General features: G+C 38.3%; 2 protein-coding genes across 2 annotated transcripts in view; one reads left to right on the forward strand and one right to left on the reverse strand.

The window, feature by feature from the left end:
• GABPA (GA binding protein transcription factor, alpha subunit 60kDa) overlaps positions 1-12,529 on the reverse strand; it is a 51,029-nt gene extending 38,500 nt beyond the window's left edge. The window contains exons 1-5 of the mRNA XM_010585314.1: positions 12,437-12,529; positions 9,855-9,955; positions 8,090-8,234; positions 7,114-7,198; positions 986-1,231 (exon numbers count right to left, since the gene is read on the reverse strand). Of these exons, the coding sequence (XP_010583616.1) occupies positions 986-1,231; positions 7,114-7,198; positions 8,090-8,234; positions 9,855-9,931 (553 nt within the window). The 5' untranslated portion in view covers positions 9,932-9,955; positions 12,437-12,529. The remainder of the gene's footprint in view (positions 1-985; positions 1,232-7,113; positions 7,199-8,089; positions 8,235-9,854; positions 9,956-12,436) is intronic.
• Positions 12,530-13,040: 511 nt separating this feature from the next.
• Positions 13,041-13,290, forward strand: part of ATP5J (ATP synthase, H+ transporting, mitochondrial Fo complex, subunit F6) — a 6,409-nt gene continuing 6,159 nt past the window's right edge. The window contains exon 1 of the mRNA XM_010585311.1: positions 13,041-13,119. The gene's annotated coding sequence lies outside the window, so the exon portion shown is untranslated. The remainder of the gene's footprint in view (positions 13,120-13,290) is intronic.

Raw genomic sequence — 13,290 nt, forward strand, 5'->3', positions numbered from 1 at the left:
CCCCCAAGTTCTGTGTCTAATCCCTAATTATCAACAGACATAGCATGATAAAACCTATTTTGGAAGTGCTTGCCAGTAAGAACAACAAAAGGGCATGAAAAAGCCATTGCTTTAGTTATCAAAAATACGTTCAAAATACTGGCAAGCTCTATGTCCTTCAAAGACCTGTAGCATCACTGGAATTCTTAAACACTTCCAAATATCCCACTTGCCAAATATATTCCAGTTTTGCAGGTCTGCTTAGATACTACAGCTTCATGTGCTGAATACGCCTTGACAGTACATTTTTGCAAGTCACAACAAGCAACTCAGCTGGATAACCTCCTGAACGTGAGGTAGGTCTAAAACCCACAATTTCAGTTCAATCCTAAACAGGCATTCAGAGATGCTTTTTCTAAGCTAACCTTGAATTAGCAGCCTGCTAAGTAACAACATTAATTCAAAAGAGATAATGATCTACCAGAATACTTAAATTCAGTTCTGAATCATCTTCTTCCAGTATGTTGAAGTCAAGTATGATTTTCCATGCAAAATCAGATTTAACACCATACTCAGCATCCTACAACCTATGGACAAGTTGTTTCAGTATCTTTACAGGCAACCCCCACCAACTACTGAGTGTAGTTCAAATTCATACACACACGAAAAAGAGCCTTATCACTAACATGCACATTTTTAAGGAGGGGAGGAAGAAGAAAACTGCTTTCTAAAAACTGCAATAACAAAGTTATGAGGCAAAAAAGCACTATTTTAATAAAACTATCACAAGCGCTGATTCTACTTCTCTTTAGCCTTCTCTTATGCAGGTATTTGCATTGTACTTACCCATACCATAAGAAGCTTTCTCTGAGGTACTGGAGCACTTTAATTATATAACCAAAACTAATTATCACTTATGAAAAAACATCAATTCCCCAAACAAACAAAAGAACCCAGCCCCTACCTGAACATACACGCACACACACACAGAGTCATGTATTATTACCATAGGGTATTCCAAGGCGCTCCTGCTCCTTTCGGTATCCTTCCAACGCTGCAGCCCATCGCGTCACTTGTTCAGAGGTTTCATCTGAAATTGTTGTAATATGTTTTGTTCCATCCAAGGTTATCACTTGAGCTTCCTCAACAAGGTGAGCTTCAGCCTCTGCATGATGAGCATCTGGATCAATCACTACCTCCACAGTCTCCACAGGCTTCACAATTTCAAGGATGTTTAACTTGGGCTCTATCCCTAGGTATAGAAAGAACAAACACAAAACTTAAAGATAGCAATGCAAATATGAAAAAAAAAGGTTGTTTTAAAGCTTTCTGATAAATAGGTGTTAGCATACTTAAGAAAGAAGCGTGACACAAACGCATCATCAAATTTCTGCAAGTGTTCTAAATTAGAATGTCATATTCTATTATACAGTATATATTTTAGTAAGGTGAATACAAAGCTGTCCCTCTTTCCTCTCCCAGTATTACAGCTTCCTGTTCTATTTAGGTGATCCATTTCACGTATCTTGAACAGAATGTTCATCATGTGGGCATAAAGAACACGTATTTTGGAAAGAAATACACCAAACCAAACAAACAAAAAAAAAAGCACCCCCCCCCCCAAAAAAAAAAAAAACAGAACAAGCATCCACCTCTCTCCCCCAACAAAGAGGCATTTCTTTCAGCCTTTACAATATTTCCCTGATATCTCTGGGGTCTACATACAGGAGTTAGCATTTTCTTTCAGTACCCTGCAATAGGCAGTGTGTTCAACAGCAAGTTAAAAGAAAACTAGAAAATTGTTCATGTTTTAAGCTTCACCAGCTATTCATGATTTGGTTTTATGTCTGTTATTTAAGATATTAGACCACAGATTTGGAAGATATGTCTATATCTATTCTGCAGCAATAAAGAACACATTCACTAATGCTACTAATGCTTTGTATCACCACCTTCTCTGTTGTCTTCAGAGAAGCTATTTTGTCCAACTGGTGCATCACCAAATTTCTGACATTGTATAGAAGATTCTTTTTGTCATTATAATATGCTAAACAGAAGAAAATTCTTTCAATTTTTTGTGACATAATTTCCATTATAATAACAACTAGCAACCACGCTTCTTTAAGAGATTTTTATCAAACATATTTGCACATTTAAAAAAAAAAAAATCTGTAAGATTCCAATTTATTATGACTTGGAAAACCTTAACTAGGGTTAGGCAGCTGAAAGTAGGATTCACAGAACATTACATGGCCTGAGTAACTTCAGTATCTTGTTCCGTAAGGTATTACTTTGGGTCCCTCCCGTCTAATCTATATTAAAGCTAAGTGTAAGATGATAGATTCTGTAGGTGACGGTCTTAAAAGCTAAAACCGCAATCCATTCACAGTTTATAAGGGAAAACAAATGGAGTACTTACCTGTAGTACAAGTAAGAACAAACCAAGTCTTTCAGACAAGTATTCCTCCAGACTTTAAAAGGAATTCAGCTTGAGAAAAATATTGGAAAGGGAACACTACAAAGACCATAAGTACATGCAGCAATATGAAATTAAGGAATTGAAAACAGGTGTAGGCAACCAATAAGTGGCTGATCAGATGAAGAAGCAAATACAAAGAAAAAGCAAACAAGTACCTTACTTAGGAGAGTGTTTTATATAGGCCATCTAAGATTAACATGCACAGCACAGGCTTATTTTAAAGTCCAATAGGAATGGGTAAGGGAAAACACTAAGGGTTAAAATTCGGGTTTTCATCTTCAAGAAAGAAAGTAAAGAAAAAAGCTTCTAGAGAGGAACAGTTCACTATTGCTCAACAAAATAATTCACTGTCTGTCAAATAACTACATGTCAACAGAAGCGTGAATCTACTGCTTTATCCGTAATGCAAACATGGAGATCAAAGTGATGAGTCTCTGTAGAGGAATCAGCTTATAAGTAGAAATGTTGTGAACTAACAGTTGGCCACCTAACCTACTGCAACATTAGATCAACATTAATTCACTGGATTTGTTTGCATCTCTTCTCACATGTCTCCCTTTACCTAATGCATAAGAAAACAGGTGTCCAGTCTTCCTTGGACAGCACTTAAGTTGTGCAACACAATGTGACTACGTCACACACCCCAGAAGTATAAACTGGTACAAAAAGTACAAAAATTCAAGGACATTAGCTATCAAGAGATGTCCAGATGTTGCCAGTACAAGCCCTTTCACTGCTATTTGTCTGAAGCTAGAGAATACTAGGGTTCAGACTGACCTACAGGCAACCTGCTTTTTTTTTTTTTCCTTAAAATGTCTAGTATTAACTATAGACAGAGACAGGACATTACTCAAACTGCACCTTTAATCTAAATCAGTATGTTTCATTACACTTATGAATTGTTCCTTTACATATTGAAAATAATAAAAGCCTAGTTATTGCCAAAAAACAGTTTAGAAACCACAGTCAAATGAGGTGTTACACACTTAAAACGCTCAGACTTCAGCTACCTAAATCCAAAGAACGTTTTGCACTTAACCACCACTGAGTCCCAAAATCTGTGTAAGTATCTATAGTACAACTACATACACATGCACAGAAATTCTCAAAGCAGCTAAACACTAACCTCTTATGTCAGTCAAGCGTTTAAAAAGTAGGTGGAACAGCATCTGTTTGGGAAAATGTTAATTTTGCAGGTGTGCTTTGGGTGTGCATAACAGACAGAACTGTGTTCAACAGAAACAGCAGCTACAGATGCTCATTCAAAACACAGCCTTGACTTGTTTGTGTATGCGGTACATGAACGACTTGAAGGGCAGGTTAACTAGACTACCTGTTCATATTCTTTGCAAACAACAAGAAATAGAAAGCAAAACTACATTGTCCACCTCCATAATACAGGTCTCTCTGCTCCTATTGCTCAAACCAATGACTGTGAGAGATCACTGCTCTCATTGCAGCCCTTTCAATTTAGTATGTCTGTCTCCCACAGTTCATCTGAAAAAAGCATGGCCTGGTTTCTGCTGGGATAGAGTTAATTGTCTTCCTACTAGCTGGTTTGGTGCTATGTTTTGAGTTCAGTATGGAAGAATGTTGATAACACTGATATTTTCAGTTGTTGCTAAGTAGTGTTTAGTCTAAAGTCAAGGATTTTTCAGCTTCTCATGCCCAGCCAGTGAGAAAGCTGGAGGAGCACAAGAAGTTGGCACAGGACACAGCCAGGGCACCTGACCCAAACTGGCCAACAGGGTATTCCATACCATGGGACGTCACATCCAGTATAGGAACTGGGAAGTGGGGGCAGGGAATCGCCGCTCAGGGACTAGCTGGGTGTCGGTTGGCGGGTGGTGAGCAATTGCCCTGCGCATCATTTGTACATTCCAATCCTTTTATTACTACTGTTGTCATTTTATTAGTGTTATCATTATCATTATTAGTTTCTTCTTTTCTGTTCTATTAAACCATTCTTATCTCAACCCACGGGTTTTGCTTCTTTTCCCAATTTTCTCCCCCATCCCACTGGGTGGGGGGGGGGAGTGAGTGAGCAGCTGTGTGGTGCTTAGTTGCTGGCTGGGGTTAAACCACGACAACTTCCATTCAAGCTTGCCTCTACTCTGTTGATTAAGGAAGTAGAAAAAGCAAGAAAATAGTCCTTCAGGTGACAGACTGCCAGCCAGATCTTCCACTTCTGAAGTTTTCCCAAGAAAGATTTCAACCTGAGCCATACACCCAGCACTGGAATTTACAACCTGAAAAATTTATCTTCCCTCCATTTCTTTTCTTTAAAAAAAACCAAAAAACCCCAAACAAAAAAAAAGTAAGCCACTAAAGATAGTGTCACAATCCACTTTACCATATCTCAAGAACAAAAACACCTATCAACCTTAACAGCTTCAGGATGTCAGGATGGCAACGTGTTAATCTGATATTGTCTACAGTCAAACAGGCAGGAGAAAGCCTTGGTCAGATAACTTGTGTCTGGACTGAAAAAAAACAAAACCCACACCAAAATATTTGCTGTGGAGGTCTTTAAAATTAAAGCTTTTTTCAAATTCTTTGACATATGATGCAACACAGTTAGATCTCCACAGACTTGCAAAATGCTTATTTAAGAGCAGTACAGAACAGGGCTATACTCAAAATTGTTGTTCCCACAATGGCATTCTTCAAACCAAAAGAAAGGAGTTAAGGCAAGGTGGAGTGACAGAATGGTCTTTCTAGTAAAAAGAATAAACAGGACTGATATTTTATCTTCTGTAACTTATATTAAGGTATCTTTTATGAAATGCTGTAAAAGAACTACAATGGACTATGTTTCAGCTGGTGTTTATTCCTTTGAATTTACAGATGGCTAATCAAAATTTGATAGAGCACTTGAACTGACATAACAGCTTTTCTCTGAAGAAATAAGAGAGTCCAATCCTTCACAACGATTAGCATCACTGATTACTGCTAGCTGAATTCTATATATTATACAAGTTGAAGGAAAATAAAAATTAGTAGATCAAGAATATTTCAGTACCTCATCCATATAAGAAAAATATGTGGATGGCACAAAAAGCTGTTTTTTCCCTCTGGCTCAAAGGGACACTGCAGTCAGAGAAAGTGCATTTCCCTGTTAGTGATCCAAATTATCTTCCTTTTATTATTTATATCCATGCTGCTTGTTTTCTGATATTCTGTCCTGCCATACTTTACTTGCCTTCAACAGACACATTTCTTATGAGTTGCTCAAGTGTCAAGTACTGTGGCATGAGAAACAACACTGAGGATTGTTCCAAAGTTACACAAAAGTACTTAAAACTCAGGTGTTTCTTGGGGGAGGGGGCGAAAAAGCGGAAAGGGCGAAAAAGCGGGAAGGGCGAAAAAGCAGCTCCTTGTGTCCTTGTGCTATATGGTCATGCACCTCAGTTTTACAATGAAGAAGAGAACAAAATAAACAGGAAGATAATAGTGAAGATATTTACCATGTGCATCCTTTTGAAAATGGAAGTCTAAGCACTGCATACTGCAAGTTACTAGGCATGAAGTAAGAGCAGTTATTCCAGTTCCCTGAAGGACATTTCTACTCTATTTTTAAAAACAGAAAGGTAGTTCAATCCCCATTACATACATGGAACTGAGGATTCAACCTAGCACTAGTCACCTGACACTCAGCATCAAATGCAAATTATCAGTCTTACTTAATACTGTTAATACAAACCAGAAAGGCTCTCTTCTGTCTAATCTACACTGAAGCCACAAGAAAACAAAACATGCTCCCCAAATTTTGCTAATCTGCTTGCTGACATAACTCAAAACAGGTACCAAAGATACCCTACTCCAGCAGGAACTTGTCACTGTTTGAAAATATGGCAACAAACATCTGTAGCTGTTCCCAGTGCCCAACATAAACGTTGTCTTCAGTGAGTGATGGCAGTCCTTCCAATCAAGACATATGGAGGGGGCAAAGGAGAAGAATAGGACAAAATGCTAAACAATGAAGCTACTAATTCCTGAGGATTCAACAAGGGGAAATCCTGTCATACCTGATAATACAAATAAAAACTACGCATCAGTAAATCCCTACCCACCTGGTTAATGCTCCTCTGTCACAATGGTTTACACTGAATTCTCATCCAAAGAAAACAGTAGATAGTGATCCCAGCCTTTCATACCAATTTTCAGTTGGCTACATATAGTCTCATAATCAAATTGTTCATGAAGCACACAAGCTCACTCACCTCAAAGATGAAATTGTCACCTACCAAGACAAAAATCTTTCGCCTGCTTAGATACTTGGCCTGGTATGAGTAACTACTCATCCTTAATGAAAGCCTCATACTGTAACTGTCACTATTTGACTCAGGTTTGTTTGGATTTCGTTTGGGTTTTTTTGGTTTGTTGGGGTTTTTTGTTGTTTTGGGGTTTTTTTTTACTTAGACATTGATATGAAGTTACTATAAAAAATATTTCAAATAGCATCAGCCCATAACATTTATTTTAATTACTATTACTTACAACCACAGTACACAATGAAAGAGACATTCTGAAGCTACTTGACCATTCAGTGATTTTCTCAATTTTACATCTAGAAATAGTAGGGGATTGGGTTTGCTCACAAGCACACCTACGATATTAATTTGTCTGTACAACAGACAAATATAACTGCTTACCTTGCCTAGATATTACTTGCACACTGAGTTGCACTGTTCCATCTGTTTTTACTCCTTGATCAAAAAGGCTTCGATCCGGGTCCAGCTTGATAAAAGCAAAAAAAATTAAAAATATGTATTAGTCTCCCAGTTATAACAAACTTATTCTCCTTTAAACTTTAGAAACACTTAGTGTCTGCAGCAAATTTTCTGAAGAAGCATGCAAATATTTTTAGTACTATGTAGACACAGTACATGACAGAAAGAATTCGATCAGAATTTGAAACTTGCCACTCTGTTCTGCTTAAGGTAGTTTCACTTACAGGGACATTTTTTAACTTGAAAAAAGAAATGCAATACCTTCACTTTGTAAAAAGTATCTACAGTTCCTTTTCTTAGTTTTTAACACCTTCATAACAATTCTTGTCTTTAAAGCAGTATTCACCCTGTTATTTCGGGAGAAGCCACAGATGCCTGATTATAACTACAAATAAAACATGCAGGTAAACACAACCTGAACCAGTTATACTGTCTAACATGAACATGGTGATGCCTGTAAAAACAGTGTGTGGGGGGGGATTTCTTGAGTAATGTTTTGCTATCTATGTACCTGAATAATATAAAAACTTTCTCGCTTTATTCAGATTCAAAACAAGATTAGACTCACAGAACTTCAGGCAGCAACAAATTATGTGGGCTACCTCAAGAGAAGATAGTATTGTCGTTGCTCTTGTTCTTCTTTCACTTGCAAGGTGGTAATTTTTTCCTTTCTTACCCTCACTCCAGGAACCCCAAAAGTATTTTGATTTTATTCACACTGACTTAGTGTGTACTTATTAAATGGTCTGATGATAATGAACCTGACAAAAAATTAAACTCTTAATTGTAATGAATATACCAAATGAAGCGTGAATTCCACAAACAATGGAAGAAATGGACGAAGTATGTAAATGCTTCTCCATTAAGCGGTTATATCTTTCATAGCCTTTCAATTTACCTGGATATCTTGGAGACAAATTTCATGTGCATCCAAGGAACACTGCAGTCTGGGTTCCAGCAATTTCTTAAGATTTCCAATTGGTTCATTGATGTCAATAGCTTGACTCACAAATTCTGCTGTGGTGTAGGTTTGCTCAACGATGCTTAAATACCAAATTAATACAACAAATCATTACCTACATGTTAATACAGTTGGTATAGAAAAGCTTAAAAAAAGTTAGAAGTAAACTACATAAAAGGTAATACTGACTCTGAAATCTTAATACCATGCAGAAAAACTCTTAGCTTGACTAGAGAGTGAATTACTACATTCAGTCCCATTGATTTTACAGCTGTGTAACTCTTCTTTTACCCTGTCGCCGTTAAAAAGCTAGGTTAAATACCAAGATAATTTTTAGATCACCATTTTCAAGAGATAAGGTCATGATTAGTACATTATACATTATTAGCTTGCATGTAGAGTAAACTAGTTCTATTTGCCTTGCCTGGACTATACTTAAAAGATATTCAAGTTAAAACAAACACAGAAACTTAACAGATAGGGAAAAAAAGGAGAAAACGTCCACTCTCATACAGAGTAATTGTCCATGTCTTTTCACCAGTCAGCACAAGGATAAGCTTAATGCACACAAGAGAAAACTAGAAGGAACTACAGCAACATGGAGCCTTGAAGGAAACATAAGTCACATGTCATGGTTGTCCTGCACTAAAATGATGACAGTATTGGCGAAGGCATTCAGAAACATCAATGTCTTGGGACTTGCATCTTAACGACCTCAGACAGTTGGTCTCTCTTCAATTACACAGAAGGAAATCAGAAAGTATACAGACATAGTTAGTTTGTAAGTAGTAAAAATATACAAGGAGCTTAGAGAAGAAACTAGTAAGTGGTTTTGAATCAGGTCTCCAAAACAGGCTCTTAAAGAGCAGGTCACCTACCAGCCTCAGCTATTTCTATCCAACACATTAACTGCCTCTCTGTGCTTTCAAAAAAAGTTGTAAAAATTAGGAGGGAAGCATTAGGAAGGAAAAAAAACAGGTTGAGGTAATTAAATCAAAGGGTATCAGACTTCAGTATCTATGGTTTCAATGGCCCTAACAACAATATAGTCAGTAGATAAAGAACATCATTTCTGCTCTGTTAAAAAGCAAATGACCCTGTATAACAATAAAGCAATGGACTGGAGAAACTGAAAGGTTCCTCTCAATTACAGAAGGATACACTGAAGCTGAAAGGTTTGCAGCATGTACATGTAGACATATTCCTACAGACATGAAAGTAGGGGAACAGAACTACTAAGAACTAGCAAGAGATAAACAAAATGGTTTGGGATTTCAGCAATTAAGATTGAAGAACATGATAGCACTATACTGGTGTCCCGCAGTGGCTACAGTTCCACTAGAAGAAAAAGACCATTTAATTAAATAAGAAACAGAAAAACTGAAGAAAGCACAAGCAAAACTAAGAACTTCATATCCAGCAAGAAATTTGAAAAATTGTGGAAACAATCAACAGCAGGATTATGGAGATCATACCAAGCCAGTTACTTCTGCCAGTTTAAACTTACTTCTTTTGCCTAGCTAGAAAACATTTGTACTTATGTCATAACCATGGCCATCTCTGAAGCATTACGCAATACCCAATAATAAATCTGAATAACCAAACTTAGTATGTGCAGCCACAAATCTGGAACCAATTAAAGAAAACAAATAAATAAATGAATAGCAGCCTAAGGACCACAAAAAGCAAAGACAGTACATACCTTTCTTCAGTACATTCCTGTTTCTCAGTTCCATCAATTTCTATTTCTATCAGCTCCTCTGCCTCTCTCTTAGTCATGGCTAAAATGTCTTAAGAACAGAGCTATGAACAGAAAAAATTTTTTTTGTAAGTCACAGACCAACAAAACTAGATGATGGGTTGTGTCCTATCAAACATTTTTTAAACCAAATACCAGGATAGCTTTTTAAAGACAAGAATTCACTTAAAAAATAAAGCCAAAAGCTAATACAGATTTCACAAAATAGATGACAATTGCTGTTCCTCAAACAAACATTCTAGGGGCAAATCCAGGACTATAAATGGACAAAGCCTGACTTTCTTGGAGGCATCCGAATTTACTGAATGTTTTTGTTACGGGCCAGCTACAGCTTTTAGCAGCTGGTTGCAAAGAACTTCTGAAAATTCTTTGAAAGTTATGTGTATTTTGCCGTCTGGATTCAGCTACATGCTACCTTTCTAACAAAGCTGAAAGATGCTGCTTATAAATTTAAGTAGCATTTTACACAAAATGCTGCAACAGGAAGCCAGACAGAAGATCCATGATTTCCTCATAGGCAAATAAACTCAGCAATAAAGTGTTTATTGACTGTCCCCTATTTCCACCCATCCCTCTCATGGGCGATCACTTGATGATATGTGCATAATGAATGCATCTTGTGAAGTCCCAAACTAATGCAGTATGTTAGCAATTAAAAGGAAAGCTATTCTGTGATGATATTCTCATTGACACTGCAAATTTTCATGCCCTGTACAATACTGGAGTGTGTTGGAACGTAAGGGGGAAACAAAAAATTACAGGATTTGGTCTGTAAAGACATAGTTTGTATAATATTGTTTCACTAACCATGCCATACATCGTTAAGCATGAAATACATACAATAAAGAACTGGGCCAAATGATATTAACAGATTACAATAAACACCACCAACTCCTCACAGGAAAAGGAGTAGGCAGTAGGTGCACAGAGGAAAAAAAATCACAGTAGAAAAAGCGAAACATGCTACTATTTAAATATCCACAATAGAAGAGAGTAGCAAGGTTTCCATCCTGGAGTCATTCTTTCCCAGGGACTACTCTATCCGAAACCCAACTGTTAGTAAAAGAATTTATTAGAGACAAGTTAATAAGGGAACTTATTAAACTTTAAAACTTCTCAAAAAGAATAGAAACCAACTAAGTTGTACAGTTCTTACAGAAAACATTTAAAGAAATTCAAACTATTCACCTTATTATCTCCTTCAAAAGCTATTATGTAAAATTAGTTCTGAAGAAATCAAGTGCTGCATGTCATATCAATCTCTAAGAAGCTACCAGGGCTAGACAGAAGATAAACAGCACCTCATTAATATCTCACCACTAGAAGCAAAACCAGAATCTGTTCTACTCATAGATCTGGCTCCATGAAAATCCCCTAACAGCCAGGGTAGGGTCCACAGAACAGAGTCCTGGGACTCCAATTTCCCTATCACTTAATCTTGTATATCATCTTCATGATAAAATGGGGAAGAATGAAACACCACTTCTGAAGAATGCAGACAAGCTTAATTAAATATCTGAAAGAACTGACACCTGCATTGGTTACAGGTGATCTGGTTGACTGTTAAAAGATTTTTTGAAATTTAAGGTTTGACTTTACGGAAAGCTCCCAAAGAAGCTAACTGGTACCATAAAAAGGGGGGAAATTCTTCCTGTATTAGCAATCAGATTAAAAACCCAAACCAACAAGAGTAAATTACCGTTTCTCTTTGTGAGGAAGGGAGTTTACCAATAAGGTCACAAAAGGGGTTAGGCTAGGATTTCTTTTCCTTGACGTATTCCCAAGTTATTTATTGAGAAAACTGTGCACACCTGCAGAAAGAACTCACCATCTTGAATATTTCTGGCAGAAGATATTCAATATTTGCAAATGCTAACTGATGCACAGTGAGTAAATACTATAACAGCACAGTAACTGTATAGAATTAGGTAAGACATTTTGAAGTCCTTATGGATTAGACTCCAAAACTGTTCACTAACTCTTCAAGGGCGGTTTGCAGTTGCATCTCGCAGGCTCTACTACATTTCTGGTGACCCTGGGAAGGTAGGAGAGGGGAGCACAGGCACAGACAGCAGGTACAGAATGAGGAAGAAAGATGGTTCCACTGAGCATAGATGCAAGAAAGGGAGATGGCAGGTGGAAAGAGGAAGAATAACATTATGAAAACATGTAAAGTCATTAACAGTTGAGAGAAACCTAATGGGGAAAATTATTCAGTCTTTCCTATGCTAGAATAGAGAGACTCCTGATGACACAAACATTTCACACGAAGTCTAGCAAAATTTGCTACAGGATGATGCAGAGATTGAAAGCGTACATAGGTTCAGACGGGACTAAGCTTCCTGAGCCTTCCCTGAAGGCTACAGAGAAACTCAGCCTGGCTTGCTAGGAGGGTCAATGTGGTAGCAATATTACAACAGCAGCATTTGTTTGGAGAAACATAAAACTGTGCTTGGTTCGTGGAAGGTACTGCCTACTGATTTCTGTTTATTTTTCCTTCAGCCTAAAAAGCTGTCAAGACTTACCTGTTATCCAAGAAGGAATCTGACCATAATGCCCAACACAGACCTCTGCTACCGTACGAGAAGGCACCTGTCAACAGAGACTTTTTCTCCCCTGCCATGACAGCCCAGTGCTACTCCAGTAAGTACAGTTTGGCTTTTGCAGTCAGGGGAGAAGTCCCATTGTTCTATTAAGATCTATCTTTTCTTTCCCCCAGAACACAAGTAACAGGCCCATCATGATATGGGCACAAATGCTACTAGTAGAATTAGCGTTTGTTATCCTGCCAGGTAACTGTAAAGCAGCAGTAACTCCTGGAGCCCGTATGCATTACCAGCTGGTACTGAAGCCCAATCACTGGAACTACCTGTGCTCCCGAGAAGCTCCGGTGTTCGTGGAGCATTTGGTACTATCCACCCCTATTATTAGTCAAATTGTAAATACTAACACAAACTAGGTAACGAAGCAGACAACCTATCTTTTACAGATCAGCTTTTACAAGTCACCAGCCAGGTCGGATTTAAGACAAAGGCAGGGGACCACTAAACAGGGTGGAGTCATGCCGGCTTGCAAGTGTTTCCCTTCCGTATCAACAGTCAGAAAATATATCCGAACTGGGAGAAGTGGCTGTGCAGCACGCACCCGGCCAAACACCAGGAAGCAAACTACGCAAGACGCCAAGTACCCTCCTACGTTTTCAGCCAAAGTAAGTTTTTACAGGCGGACGTAAGCTTTTACGCCCCGGAGAGGACTCGCGGACCTGGCTCCGGGCTGCCTGACTCGCCCCCCGCCGCGACCACAGGACCCGCGGCGGAAGGACTTCGCCCCCCTCCCTCCCGCCCCCGCCGCGCCGGGTGCGCCGCGCTGGCCGAGGGGC

Source organism: Haliaeetus leucocephalus, unplaced genomic scaffold (assembly GCF_000737465.1).
Source record: "Haliaeetus leucocephalus isolate CR32 unplaced genomic scaffold, Haliaeetus_leucocephalus-4.0 Scaffold93, whole genome shotgun sequence".
Lineage (NCBI taxonomy): Eukaryota > Metazoa > Chordata > Aves > Accipitriformes > Accipitridae > Haliaeetus > Haliaeetus leucocephalus.